General features: G+C 39.8%; 1 protein-coding gene across 19 annotated transcripts in view; it reads right to left on the reverse strand.

The window, feature by feature from the left end:
• PDE4DIP (phosphodiesterase 4D interacting protein) overlaps positions 1 to 15,984 on the reverse strand; it is a 288,606-nt gene that overhangs the window by 177,983 nt on the left and 94,639 nt on the right. For all 19 annotated transcript variants that reach the window (XM_033436759.2, XM_049702195.1, XM_049702221.1 and 16 more), the window contains one exon: positions 1,919 to 1,995. In XM_033436759.2, coding sequence (XP_033292650.2) covers positions 1,919 to 1,995 — 77 coding nt within the window. The remainder of the gene's footprint in view (positions 1 to 1,918; positions 1,996 to 15,984) is intronic.

Below are 15,984 nucleotides of genomic sequence, written 5' to 3' on the forward strand. Positions count from 1 at the left end.
GGTAAGGTGTCACCAGCTTATTTATAGCTAACAACAGCTGCCTTTGGATGTCTGAGGATTAGAAATTTGGGGACAGTATCAGGTGCTGAATGATCTTAATTCCGGTTTGTTTTTATTCTTGTTTTAAGCCGTTTGTTAAGAACCATGGACAATCTTCTTGTTCTCAGGGCAGAGAACGATATTGAGCCTTCATAGGCTCATGATAAATCAAATACTACTGCTCTATCCAAGCCCAGTAGTATTTTAATATTTGGCCCAGAAGGTTGTGCCCACGGTGACCAAATGGAACTTCCCTAAAGATTATGGAATTCCTTGCTCGATACTGGACACTACTCAGCACTGTCCCAGAGACTATATTTATCTTGAGTTCCCATGTCATTATGCAGCCTTTTGGTGGTAGAAGGGTCTTTGTTGTACAAGGGACACAAGTCAAGAGAATAACTTAAGACCCTTAAATAGACCTCAGGAATCATCAACTTTGACTCCATATTCTTTGATAAATGCAATAGACAACAGCTAACTACAATGTCTTGAGACTGGAAGTTATACATTTTCTGAGTAAGTCAGCCAGGAATGCCTGATTTAATAGGCTACAGCTGTTGTGAAGGCAGAAGAGCCTTGGACATGATGCCAGAAGATGTGGGCTCTGCCACTCATTTGAGAAGACTTTAACACTCTGTACCTTAGTTTTCTCATTGCTAAAAATAGGATAATGCCTCCTAATTAAAAACTGAAACGACATAATTTTTTTTAAAAATCGCTATACAAATCTCAAAACTTGTAACTCAATTGTTATTATAAATTTTCCTAAAATCTATTAGTTCACTTAATGCCTTAGTCAGTATTGAGTAATTCCAGCATACTGCGTATGGTTGAGTCTGGTTTGAGTATTCTGATGTTGCTGGACTATCATCCTAAGCATCAAGAAATACTGTGGAGATAGAAGGAACGCCAGATCAGATTGGATGTATACTGATTCTAGGATATAATCTGAAAATTATTTTTAGTAACAATTTCAATAGTACTTGTCATTTAAAACTAAGGGTTTTTTAATTATAAAAACTGTAAATTATAAAAGTAACCATCTTAACAATACAGAAGGTATAGAAAGAAAAAAAATTGAAGTCTTCTCCCCATCACAAACTCCACTCTCACTCCCCTGATACAGGCAATGTTAAAGAGTTTGGTATGTAACCCTGCAGTTTTTTTCTATTCATATTCAAGCAAACACATGTACACATAGATTGTCTTTACCCAAAGGGGCTTATACGCTAAATATCATGCAGCACTTTTCCCCCTTACTTAGTCTATCAGGGACTTCCCACCAGGATAATAATATAGAGCTAACTCATTCCTTTTAATGACTACATAATATTCCACAGTATGTTTATATCAAAATGTTTTCAACCATTGCCCTATTGATGTATAGTTGTTCCTAGTTTTCTTTTGCCATTACAAATAATGATGCAGTTAATATCCTTATACATTTATCCTTTCATACTCTTGCTTTTATTTATAAGGAATAGATTCCTTTTAGGAATTATTTGATCAAGGGAAGTGCTAATTTTTTATTTTGATAGGTAGTACCACATTCCAAAAATGTTATCACAATTCACACTCTCACCAGCACTATATGAGAGTGCCCATTTCCGCCGAACTCTATGTCAGCCCTGGATGTTATTAGTAGATTACTGACTGGGAAGGTTATAAGCTTAAGTCTGATGAATTTACCAATCTATGTCAACATCTCTCAGACTTATTGGAGCCCAAGGAAAGAAAAGCACATTGTTTCAGTTTCTTAACTGGATGCAGCATTCAAACGCCAGAGTTAAGGAATTTGGTTCCAAATCTATTGCTCTCAGTTAATGAGCCAGACTGGAAAGGACCAAGAGCTCAACTAGTTCAAACTGCAACTCACCATGTTTTATCCAGATGCTGTTTCTTGTCCTGGAGTTCTCGTTTCAGGCTCTCTACTTCAACCTTCAACTCGATGTTCTGAAAAGTACACAGGCATTAATCGTCATTAACTGCCACAGACCGTCTATCAGACAGAGAAAGACAAATATTATATCACTTTTATGTAGACTCTAAAATATGATACAAATGAAATTATTTACTAAACAGAAACAGACTCACAGACGTAGAAAACTTATGGTTACCAAAGGGGAAAGGCGGGGGGTGGGGCGGGGAGAGAAAAAATGAGTATGGGATTAACAAATACACACCGCTGTATATAAAATAAACAACAAGGATTTACTGCATAGCACAGGGAACTATATTCAATATCTTGTAATAACCTGTAATGGAAAAGAATCTGAAAAAGAATATATATATATATTATATATATATATACACACCTGAATCACTTTATAACTGAAACTTATGCAATATTGTAAATCAACAGTTCAATTTTTTTAAGTGTTCACTGTTATTACTTATAAAAACAACAGTTTTCCCTCCCTGACTAGGATAGCTGAAGTTCTCAGTCATAATCATATATTACATTAATCCTATGTCATAGAAAGGAAAGAAAATTATTACACCAAAGGTGGGATATCCTAGGCAATCTGATCTGAACATTCTTCATGCTAGCTTTATTCTTCTACATAAGTAGAAAAGAGAAATGAAAAGGACGGAAAGCAAAAAAAAGAGAAAAAATATAGTTACTTCTCTAGGCTTTAGCACTATGTCTATTCAAGCAAATAGACAATAAAGTTTACAAGTATCACAGAGAACTGCTAAAACAGTTTCATCCCACAAGGTTAGATCCTAAATCTTATGATCAATTATTCTGGTGGATCAAGGTAATTTCATGGGCATTACAAAATCTACCACTTGGATATGCAAGTACATTCCAATTTACAGCATTAAATTCTAACCCTCTCTACCCTCTTTCTGCAGAAAAATCACCGCATAGTTAATCACGTTTCTCCATTCTCCGTTAGTAAATATATAAATTGTTAAATTCCAAGAATAGCTGAAGTGGATCCAAAATTAACTGCAGTTGCTTATCTTATCAGCTCTTTGTCAAGATATCCAGGGAAATGCATGTACTCAAGAGAGGGTGGCTGGCGGGGCAAGAGCACCTTTCTCTCCTTTTACTCTCCAGAAGAATATCCACCCACCTAACCCAAGGAAAAGTTCCAATGATGAAGCTGAACTTAAATGATAAGCAATACAATAAATTTTCATTATGATATTAGTACCTAGAACTAGAGGACTGGGCTAACAATGAGTTATAGATTAACTGTGTTTAATCAGATTTTCTCTGTGTTGGTAGCTTGTTTTGTTTCAGGACACATCACTTGAACAGAGTCTTTATGCCAATCCATGTTAAACACAGGATTCTCCTGAACTGATTTCCACCCTGGTGTGTACTGCAAAGTTCAATATAGAATTGGGTTAAAAGAAACCAGTAACCAATTACCTGATTCCTTTCCAAGGATTCATCTTTTTTTTTTAAGATTCTATCCTTTTATTTAACATGCCATAACTTTTTTCCCCCCTTCCAGTTTTATTGGGATATAACTGACATACAGCACTGTATAAGTTTAAAGTGATCAGCATAATGATTTGACTTATGTACACCATGAAATGATTACCATAAGTTTAGTGAACATCCATCATCCCATATAAATACAACATGAAGGAAATAGAAAAAAATTTTTTTCCAAGGCTTCGATTTTAACTCTATAAATTGATCTACTGCTCATATAATCCACAATGTGCCTATCCCTTTTAAAAATAGAGATTTTCAAAATTTTGTCCCAGCAGAAGCTGTGACACCGGGAATCATAAAAAAACAAAACAAAGCAAAACTGCTTTTTTAAAAAAATCAAAAGAGAAACGGTTTTGCCTGACCACCTTAAGAAAAAAAAATCTTAATGCAAAATGTATCAGTCCTTTCATCATTAGATTAGAAGCATTATTACCCATTATATTGACTAGATCAATAGTTTGCATACTGTGTCCCACCAGTATTCCACAAGACACTTCTAGGAATGGGAGAGGGAGAAGTTTAAATTAAAGAAGTGTGGTCACAGCCAGGGAATGTTAAAGGGTCTGCTCTGACTCTTGCAGACCCCTCTCCTCCACTGTTAACAGCACTCTTAATGTGGAAAGGGACTTATCAGGTCTTGTGAGGAATAATGAAGAGGTCTGACACTTGTTTCTTATACTCAGTATGCCTGCAGTCCAGTTGAGAGGAGCAAAATTCTGAGGTATGGATTTAAAATGCTAAAGGGGATCCCTGATGAGGAAGTTTAGGATATAGCCTAACCCAGGGAAGGTTTAATGTGTGAGATATACAAGGGTAGAGAAGGTCACTGTAGATAAGGAAATATGGTATTAAGCTAGAAATTTCTCTACAGTCCATTCAGGAGCTCACTTATTTCAAGCACAGATATCTGATACAGCAAAATTCTAGAATAATTAAAAAAATTTTATCCATGGATTGATAAACAGATAAACAAAATGGAATGTTATTTGGCCATCAAAAGGAATAATAGATGCTACAACATGGCTGAACCTTGAAAACATTATGATAAGTAAAAGAAGTCAGTCACAGAAACCACACATTGTATGATGCCATTTATATGCCAGAATAGGCAAAGCCAGAGAAACAAAGTAGATAGGTGGCTGACTAGGGCTGGGGGGATAGGGGAATTGGGAAGTGATGGTTAATGGGTTGGGTTGGGGGTTTCTTTGTGGAGTGATGAAAACGTTCTAAAACTGATTGCTGTGATATTTGCACAGCTCTGTGAATATTCTAGAAACACTGATGTGTACATTGTACACTTTAAATGAGTGAGTTTGTATTGGTATGTGAATTTTATTTCAATTAAATTATAAAAAAATGTTTTAAAAAGCCCTAGGAAGTTATAGTGGTTACAATTAAATGATAACAATGATTACATATTGCATATCACACAGGCAGTTAGAACAGTGTCCAGCACCTAGGGAACATCATTATTATATCTGAACTAAAGAGCAAAACTATACATTGCCTTCAAGCATCTCTAACAGAAGTTAGCACTGGGTAGTTCAAAATCTCTTTCCAATCTTGCCCCCCCTCTCCAGCCCCCATGGTTACCACCCTATGAGGTAGTCCTTCCTTATCACTGGGATCAGAGTGAATAGTCTCAAAACTGATCTCCCCAACCTCAGTCTCTCCACCATTTAAATTTTTCCTAAAGCATATTTCTGATTAGTTTACTCAGAAAGCTTTCCATGGTTTTTAATTGCACAGCAATTAAATTTTACACTACTCAGCTTGAAAATGGAGTCTACTCAAAATTTGACCTCAACTTACCTATCCGGCCTTATCTGCCATCACACTCCACCAATCTCCCCCACTAAAAGTCATTTCTTATGCCTCTGATTTTTCATAACTATCATTCTTTTTGTACTTCAATATTGACACACAAATAATGCTATGTCTTTCTACCTGCCCTTTTACACTTTTGAATTACAGACTCCCTTGCGACAGAGAAAAATGACGGTGTGGTGGAACTAGCCAGGTGTGCTGGTTGCCAGCTTGTGCCTTTTGGCTTTGCGATGTTGCGACATGGGTTTCAGGACAGCAGACCTAGAAAGGCAGAAATCCACTTCTGCCACTTACTAACTGGGTGACCTTTTTTGTGTAAGTTATTTAACCTCTTAGAACATAACTTCCTCATCAATAAAAAGGGGTTACAAAAATTACCTTGAGCGGTATAGTGAGGGGTAAATGAAATCACCTGAGTACCCAGCATAATGCCTGCCTCAAATATCTAGCAGCTGTGACTAACTTGAGGCCCTCAGTGTTTTGCAACTTCGTGTGTAGCAAATGCACTGAATGAGTGAACCAACCAACCGACAGGAACAGATACACCCAGGCAGAAGTGGAATGACAATATGTTTGTTGAAGAAAAAAGGGATTGGCTAATGCTGTGTGATTATACAGAAAAACTTTTTATCTGAAGCCTTTAAAAGACCTTCTCTGTTTTAAATCGTGAATATCCCTAAGAGGTATATTATTAACCCGTTGAAGATAAAAGGTCGCTAAAACTGAGGCAGGAAAAGGAAAAATAACTTGCCGCAGGACAACTCAAGTCACTAGTAGAATTCCAAACACTGCTTAGAATTCCAGCCTCCTCTTCTACCTTTCATCCTCCCCCATAAAAGGGCCATTCTACTCTTGGGCCTAGTCTACTCTGAGACTCAGAGTTACTAATTAAGATCTCCAGAACTTAAAATGGACATTTTAGAGAGAAAGGTGAGCACGGACCAAGCATTAGATGGTATTAAGAAATTATCTTAAATTGGTACAGCCACTATGGAGAACAGTGTGGAGGTTCCTTAAAAAACAAAAAATAGAGCTACCATATGACCCAGCAATCCCACTCCTGGGCATATATCTGGAGAAAACCAGACTTCAAAAAGAAACACGCACCCCATTGTTCACAGCAGCACTATTTACAATAACCAAGACATGGAAGCAACCTAAATGTCCATCAACAGAGGATTGGATAAAGATGTGGTACTTATATACAATGGAATGTTATTTAGCCATTAAAAAGAATGAAATAATGCCATTTGCAGCAACATGGATGCACCTAGAGATTATCATACTAAGTGAAGTAGTCAGACAAAGACAAATATGATATGATATCACTTATATGTGGAATACAAAAAATGATAGAAACGGGATTAACATATACACACTACTATATATAAAATAGATAATCAACAAGGACCTACTGTATAGCACAGGAAACTCTACTCAATACTCTGTAATAACCTATATGGGAAAAGTATATGTATATGTATGACTAAATAACTTTGCTGTACACCTGAAACTAACACAACATTGTAAATTAACTATACTCCAATATGAAATATAAATTTTTTTAAATAAAAAAAGACTATTATTACATTAAAAAAAATAAATTATCTTTAAGTTTTCGGGTACAATAATGGTATTATGGTTATGGTTAAAAACAAAGACCTTATTGGTTAGAGGTGCGTTCTGATGTCTGTCCAGATGCAGGTCTGTGGTGTCTGAGAGTTGCTGTGAGGAGAAGGGAGGACAGAGGCAGCAGAATGTTGGTAACTGTTGAAGCTGGGTGACAGGTACACAGGTCCCCAGTACTCGGGACAGGTACATGGGAGGCACTGTTCTCTTTATCTTTGTCTACTTTTGAAAAATTTCCTAATGAAAAGTTAGAAAGGGCATTTTCATCACAAAAAGGTAGATATCCACATTCTTTTTTAATTTTTTCCTTTTCATCTCTGGAATTCCCTAAACTACGGTCACAGATAGCAAAGAATGTTTGGCTCCCTACAGCAGCTCCTTTCAGCCACCAGACTTACATAAAACAGTGGTGCTGAGTCCATTTCCCAATACTGAGGGATAAAGAAAATAAACCTGCCTCTTAAACCTGGGGGACTCAGAATACAACTGGGTCATAGGGAGGAAGGAAGATCTGCAGAAATAAACGACAAACAAGATTCTTTTAGAGAGGAATCTGCGATTTCTTTAACTGGGCAGTCGGAGCTAATAAAATCACAAGTCTCTCACTTCACCTCCTACCCTCTTGCAGTCTCCTTCAACTCTCACATTGCCTCACACTCCCTCTTCTTCTTCCTCCCCTCCCCCCTCACTTTACCCAGCTGGAGCTGCACACTTCTGGTCTGACACTGCACCGCGATGACATCAGTCATTATCCAATGGCTATCTTTTCTGAAAACCAGAGTTCTGAGTGATAGTAGTTTATGGCAAGATAGTTTCCAAGACACCGCTGGCCTTTGGTGGGGCCACCCTCTTCACCTCTAAACTAAGGGCTACTGCTGATTGAGAAATCAATCATGTAAGTACCCTTGGATGCCACCAAGGCTTTGCCTGAGTTGCTCTTAGCCTGTGAGGTCTTCTCTCTTCTTTCTTTTTATTATTATTATCATTATTATTTTTTGGCTGCGTTGGGTCTTTGTTGCTGTGCGCAGGTTTTCTCTAGTTGGCTTCAGTAGTTGTGGCACGAGGGCTCAGTAGTTGTGGCTCGCGGGCTCTAGAGCATAGGCTCAGTAGTTGTGGCGCACGGGCTTAGTTGCTCTGCAGTATGTGGGATCCTCCTGGACAAGGGATCGAACCCGTGTCCCCTGCAATGGCAGGCGGATTCTTAACCACTACGCTACCAGGGAAGTCCCTCTTTTCTTTCTAAAACTGTTCTTCATTAGGGTTCAGTTCAAACACCCCCCACTCCCCCTTCCAGGAAACCTTCCCTAATCCCCCAGTCAGAACTTAATAATTCATTTCTCTTCACTTCTACTGTTTACCACTAAGATGACTATAATTTAGCATCCATATTGGGACTCTTCTGAAAGTGAAAAGAGGCACTATCACAATTATACCAGGACTGTCCTGAGTAAACCAGGATTCGGTCATCTGACACCTATCTCTAGTATAGCACTCGACTCACTCTGCTTCGATTAGTTATTTAAAATGTCTGGCTTCCCTTCTAGGTTTTAATATCTGGAAAAGTACTTTGCCCTCATTAGCTCTCCATATATGTTTATGGAATAAACACTTTACCATTTGTCTTGAATTGCTAACTTACTTTTTTGTTTTGGTATTTAACTTCGTGTGTGTGTGTGTGTGTGTGTGTGTGTGTGTGTGTGTGTGTGTGTGTGTGTGTGTGTGTGTTTCAACTGATCTTCAAGCACTTTTGACGACAAGGATTATGTCTTACTTTATATCTCATAGTTTGCTGCTGGGGGAAGAGTACTCAAAAAAAAAAAAAACCTTGACAGCATACCAGCATACATTCATTGATAACATCAGCAAGTAACTATGCACTGGAGATTAAAGCTTGCCAGAACCAAAGCGCTTGTCGGTGTGATAAGACGTGAATTAGGGTCAGTGAGTGAAGGAAGTGGGTACTGCACCTTTGTCAGACAGTACGAAACAAGCCAGAGAAAAGCAGGCCTTCCATGGAAGAGTTTTTCTTTTTTTTTTAACTTTTCCTTTTATATTGGAGTATAGCTGATTAACAAGGTTGTAATAGTATCAGATGCATATCAAAGAGACTCAGTCATACATATATATGTCTCCACTCTCCCCCAAACTCCCCTCCCATCCAGGCTGCCATATAACATTGAGCAGAGTTCTCTGTGCCATAGAGTAGGTCCCTGTTGGTTATCATGGAAGAGTTTTTACTTGGGACAAAAATAAATATGGCCAGATCTTACTCTGAATCAGTTCTGTAGACCAAAGGAATTCAAAAAGAAATAGTTTAATAGGAGGAAGAGTCTCAAACTCTTGTGAGGAGATCCTCTTATAATTCCTGATTATTAACCCAAAATGAAAAGTCACTCTAGTGGATGGATTTTATTTTAAAATGTTTTCTTTTCTTTTTAGAACCATATCCTTTCTAGGAAAAGTGTAGTTCAGAAATATTTTTGTTCACAGTGAATTTCTTTTCCAGACTTCTCTGAAACCACTGGGGCAAAGCATTAGCTCTATAAAACAGGGCAAAGTACTGAATATTTTCATAAGGGGTTCTTCTATCTGTCCTGAACAGGGGGCAAGGGTTTGGTCACTATACAATCCCTGGAAACACATTTTAGTAGCTTCCAAGTGAGTTGTTTTGTAGATGAGATTTCTTTTCATTCACCTAGTTTTAAAGCAAAACTAAGACCCTAGAGGGTCTAACTATTGGGCTCTGTCATTAACTGTGTGACCTTAGACTAGTCACTCCCAGAGCTTTATGTTTTTATACAGTCAATTAATTTGAATCAGAGCCTCTCTCTCTTGCCCATAAGAATTATAAAACCACCTGCATTGTTCATCTTCTCTGTTGATGTAAGACACCTAGCCAGAAGGTGTTCAAATGCAAATCATAAAAGTCCTCAGACCCTCAGGTCGAGGAAAGACCTTATTCAGAGGTGCAGCCCCTGCCTTTCCACAGATTCCAGGTTCACTGTCATCCACTAGTACAATCAAGCCCCAAATTAGACACATAGGTTGCCCCAACATGTGACAAGAAGAGTTCATTGCCAGGGAAAGGATAGCAGGGCAGTGTCCCCAGCCTCCGTAAGCAGAAGACTACAAGGCCAGGCACTCTCCTGCCAGAGACTGCTTTAGTGTCCAGTTCCCCAAAGAAGTGGAAAAAAACCAAGTGGAAAGTTTCCGTTTATACAATACCAAGTACAAGGATCTACATCCGGATGGCAGAACTCCTCTGTTCAGGCCACTCTTTCAAACCACGTTAGTTCTTAGTAGAGGCCTGAAAACAATACCAATTCCTTCCCAGCGCAGTTTACCTTGATTAGACAAACACAGACACCCACCTCTGAGTAAGCACTGAGGCAGTGGATGAGTTCTAAGGTGGCCAGGTATTTGGACAGACACAGCCAGGGCTCACGTGTGTGTGTGTGTGTGTGTGTGTGTGTGTGTGTGTGTGTGTGTGTGTGTGTGTGTGTGTGTGAGAGAGAGAGAGAGACAGACAGACAGACAGACAGAAAGGGTACTCACTGGGCAGAAGACAGGTAGCTAACTTGTGAAATGACAGCATTTATTTATTCACTTTTTTAAAATCAAATATTTATTGAGCATCTCCTTTGGATATGTAAGGCACTCGAATAAGTATTAAAAAGAGCAAGGCAGACACAAGCACAGTCCTCAGGGAATTTACAGCCTATGGGGGCAATTAAACAGATAATTATAGTAGAATGTGATAAACAAAAGAGACCCAGAATCAAATAGCTGCATGGAAATACACACAGGTGGTAGATATAAATAGTAGCAGATACATAAATCAATGCAAGTCCACCCTATAACTCCTGGCTTTAGCCTCCAAAGAAACATTCCTAGACCCAACTCAACACGTGTTATACCTTGGGTTGCCCTTCCTCTCAGCTCCCTGGTTCTAATCTTTTAAGGGAGGAGGAATATAAATCTCAAACTACAGAGCTGCCAAGGGAAAACAAAGAATCTTGTACTCAGGGCAGCAATATGGTGAAGACTATAGACTTTAGAACAAAACTGGCCTGGGTTCAAATACTTACTATCACATTCTGTTAGGCTGAATCATACGAAAGTGCAGATATGCAACCATTTTTCACAGTTCCACATAATTCATCCTCTATATTCTAGAAGTCAGTCACTTAACCTAAGTTGTGGTTCCTTCAGGTGCTTATAATCACTACCTTCCAAGGATACTGTGAAAATTAAATGAAAGGATGTAAATGAAAATACCTGACATATAGTAGGCGTTCAATAAACATTAGTTTCCCCAAAGGTAGAAAGATGTATGAATCACAAGCAGAGATCGGTATTTCTGGTCAACCTTGAGTATAGGAACCCAAGAAAGATAGATTAAAAGGAGGTTAAATGATAAAATGATTAACTAAAAGCTTTGGGTTTTGACGGTGTGGGAGGCTGTGATTTGGGACAGGGGAAGGGGACATACGAGAATTTTCTGTACCTTCTGTTCAATTTTGCTGCAAACCTAAAACTGCCCTAAAAAATAAAGTCCATTTAAAAACATGGGGAAAAATATGAGTTGTCTTGGGCATTTTTTATTTACATTCTGAGCTCAGAGGTCCCAATATACGCACTGCCTTGGTGTTCACAATGATCAGCTTAAACCCTTCTTAGTCACTCTGTTAAAATCTTGGTCGAGTCCCAAAATCCTCTGTTGATCTGGCCCAACTGAGCTGGCAAGTGAGAAAACATCCATATAAATACCAGTGATCTCAGTGATTCTCTCCCTGTCCCCAGCACATTCCTTAGCAGGACGAATCTCTCTCACTTGGCTGGAGCCTCTCTGTTCATAAATAGGACTGGCTGGGCTTAATTTAGAAAAGTGCAGGCCTCTTATGAAAGTCAGGGGTGAGGCTGGAGCCCCTACAATCCCAGGACACCTTGTGTGGAGACAGGAACCCGGCCCCACTGAAGGGGCTATAAAAGGGACGCTCAGAATGATTTATTTTCCTCAGCTATTTAGAAACTGGAGTTCAGGGGAAACATCCTGTGCTTTCCTTAACTTCCCTTTGGGTAGCAGGGATAGAATTGGGAGTTATAAAGTATAAAAATTATATTAATTTTAGGGGCTTCCCTGGTGGCGCAGTGGTTGAGAGTCCACCTGCCGATGCAGGGGATGCAGGTTTGTGCCCGGGTCTGGGAAGATCCCACATGCTGCAGAGCAGCTGGGCCCGTGACCCATGGCCGCTGAGCCTGCGCGTCCGGAGCCTGTGCTCCGCAATGGGAGAGGCCACAGCAGTGAGAGGCCCGCATACCGCAAAAAAAAAAAAAAAATTATATTAATTTTTCTACAGATAAATTGGTACATAGGAAACCTGAGGCCACCTAAACATTTTTTTAAAGGATGTTTGCAGATGTAATTATTATTTATTTACTTTTGCTGTGTTGGGTCTTTGTTTCTGTGTGAGGGCTTTCTCTAGTTGTGGCAAGCGGGGGCCACTCTTCATCGCGGTGCGCGGGCCTCTCACTATCGTGGCCTCTCGTTGCGGAGCACAGGCTTCAGATGCGCAGGCTCAGTAGTTGTGGCTCACGGGCCTAGTTGCTCCACAGCATGTGGGATCCTCCCAGACCAGGGCTCGAACCCGTGTCCCCTGCATTAGCAGGCAGATTCTCAACGACTGCACCACCAGGGAAGCCCTAAACATTTTTAAATTATCTGTGGCATCTAACATGATCTGACATTTATCCCCAAATTCAGCTCTCCATTCTGGATCGGCACTTGCTTTGATCTACTCTCCAAAAAGAATAAAGTCACTCATTGGTATTCTGCAAAGTCCAGGACAGTTTTTCTTGCATTGAAACTTTCACTACAAAATGGAATCTAAGTTCCAACACCTGGCAGTCACTCCTCCCTTGGAAGCCTATCCGTGACCTGAAGCAAGGTCCTATGATCAGGCAACTCCTCTGAAATAATACCTGTGCTTGAGACCAGGGGCAGCACTTAGACTGTAGACTCTAAGTTGTATCATTCAGGATGGCAGCCACGAGCCACACGAAGCTATTGAACCCTTAAGCTATGACTAGTCCAAAATGAGATGTGCTGTAAGGATTTCAAAGACTTAATACACACTGGATTGAAAAGACTAGCCACAACAAAAGAACATAAAATCCTAATGATTTTTTTAATGCTGATTTCATGTTGAAATATTTTAAATACGTTATTAACATTAATTTACTTTTCTTTTAATGTGGCCACTAGAAAATTTTAAATTACATCTGTGGGGACTTCCCTGGTGGTCCAGCGATTAAGACTCCTTGCTCCAGGGAACCAGACCCTGCATGCCACAGCTAAGATCCCACGTGCCTCAACTAAGACCCGGTGTAGGTAGATAGATAGATTACATCTGTGGCTTACATTAAATTTCTGCTGGACAGTGCTGTTCTACAAAATGTTGGAAAAAAGATGTACTAGTTTTAAGTACACTACATGAAGACATGTCCTGACCTGCATCACAATTAATCCCATGGTCTAAGAGCACCTGTAAGAGTTTTATGGGGTTATGGTATTCATCAACCAACAAAATACAGAAGTGACTCCAGCTAATTATAAGTGAAGCAAAATTATCTAGGGGGTGATAGGCACCACACTGAAGAAGTCAGGTCACAGTACTACTCAAACTATGTTCAGACACTAAACTGCAAGTGTCAGGAGGGCAGGGACCCCCTCTATCTCCTTACCCTTGCATCCCTATTGCTAGCACAGTGCCCATACACAGAAGTGCCCACACATGGAAGATAATTATTTATCCAATGAATGGGTGTTGTTAAAAATAAAAACACAGCCCTCTCTTAAACCATTCTCACTGTCAAGAATTTCCTCTTCCTATACTGTCTCTTTTCTCAAGTTGTTTGCTTCCTACTTCTGCTAACCCTTCTCTTGGAGAGACTTCTTAGTTCCAGGAAGAGTTGGAGGTTCACCTGGAGTGCTCCAAAGCCAGCTTGTGGGCTCTCAGGTGGAGGAGACATCAAAGGATGGAAAGGTGGCCTCCTGTTTCACATGTACAGATGAGCCTCACCTGCACCTTCCAGGGTGTTTGCAATCAATCAACACCAACTTTCTGAGTTTCTATTATGGGCTCAACAATGTTGAAGAGAAAGTGGAAGGCAATAGAGTGAGTTTGAGATCAATCCAACCCACAAAGTACTTATAATCTAGAAGAAGAAATAAGCAAGGTACACATTGGAAAGATAATTGCCAGCCAGGGATTAAACACGTGCCAAATCATATATCTGAACTATAACTGCTGGAAGAGCACAGAGAGTAAAAGATGGTTTCAGGGATTGATCATGCTGAAAGGCCCACCTGAGCAGGTAGAATCTAAGTTGGACTTTGACACCTAAGTAGGGTTTGGAATAAGCAGAGATAAAGGATACAGGTATTCCAGGCGTGAACAAGGATGTGTCAGCAGGAATTAGCACACATGAGGGAGACTGACTCACTCTAGGAATATATTTGAAAATACACAGTGAGAGAATAAAGCTTGCTTCCTACTTCATGGGGAATACTGAAGTAACTAGAAGAAAACCCCTACAGTCTCCTATCACCATATCTATCCATCATCTACTAGCATCTGTGCTCACAAACTGTCTTTCCGTGTGTGACCACAGATAACTACCCATGTTCCCATCTAAAGCCAAACCTTCCACTTAGGCATTAGGTCCCATTCTCTCTACTTCTCAAAAGTAGCAACAAGAAAGTCTCCTTAATCAATATTTCACTTTCTACTGGAAAATTCTACTGGTACACAAGCATACTATTATTCATCTACCTTTTAAAAAATCTTCTATGGACTCCTTACCTTTACCAGTTACTGTTCCATTTCTTTGCTCTCCTTTGCAACAACACTCAATGTAATCAGTCCAATTCCTCTCCTCCCATTTTTTGTTAAACCTACTGCAATCAGACTTTTGCCTCTACCACTACCAAAACTACTCTAATCAAGATCACTAATGACATTCATTTTGTCAAATCCAAAGGTCAATTCTTAGTCATCATATACTTGAGCAATCAGCAGCATTTCAAAAGGTTGATCTCTCTCTTCCATTGTATGTTTTCTTTACTTGGCTTCCAGAATCCAGATTCTCTTGGTTTTCTTCCCACTTCACTGGTTACATTTTCTCCATCTCCTCTGCTGGTTCTTCCTCCTTTCCCCAAACTATTAACGTTAGAGTGACCCAGGGCTTAGTCTTTGGTCCTTTTATCTTCCACCTTGGTAGGACTAACTCCCTTGGCGATCTGTACAGTCTCATGGCTTTTTTTTTTTTTTTGGCTGCATTGGGTCTTCGTTGCTGTGCATGGGCTTTCTCTAGTTGCAGCGAGCAGAGACTACTCTTCATTGTGGTGTGTGGGCTTCTCATTGTGGTGGCTTCTCTTGTAGCAGAGCATGGGCTCTACGTGCCTTGGCTTCAGTAGTTGTGGAGCACGGACTCAGTAGTTGTGGCTTGCAGGCTCTAGAGCGCAGGCTCAATATTTGTGGTGCACGGGCTTAGTTGCTTCACAGCATGTGGGATCTTCCCAGACCAGGGCTCGAACCCGTGTCCCCTGCATTGGCAGGCAGATTCTTCTTTTTTTTGTTGTTTTAATTTACTTTTTGAATTTTATCTATTTTTTTATACAGCAGGTTCTTATTAGTCATCCATTTTATACATATCAGTGTACACATGTCAATCCCAATCTCCCAATTCATCCCACCACCACCTGCCCCGCCGCTTCCCCCCTTGGTGTCCATACGTTTGTTCTCTACATCTGTGTCTCTATTTGGCAGGCGGATTCTTAACTACTGCGCCACCAGGGAAGTCCAGTCTCATGACTTTAAATACCATCTATATGCTGATGACTCCCAAATTTATATCTCCAGCCCAACCTTTTCTCCAAAATTTCAGATTTATACACTCAACTACTTACATGATATTGCCACTGGAAATGTCCAACAAATATCTCAAACATAAATGTCCAAAACGGA

The sequence above is a fragment of the Orcinus orca genome, chromosome 1 (genome assembly GCF_937001465.1).
Source record: "Orcinus orca chromosome 1, mOrcOrc1.1, whole genome shotgun sequence".
NCBI classification, from domain to species: domain Eukaryota; kingdom Metazoa; phylum Chordata; class Mammalia; order Artiodactyla; family Delphinidae; genus Orcinus; species Orcinus orca.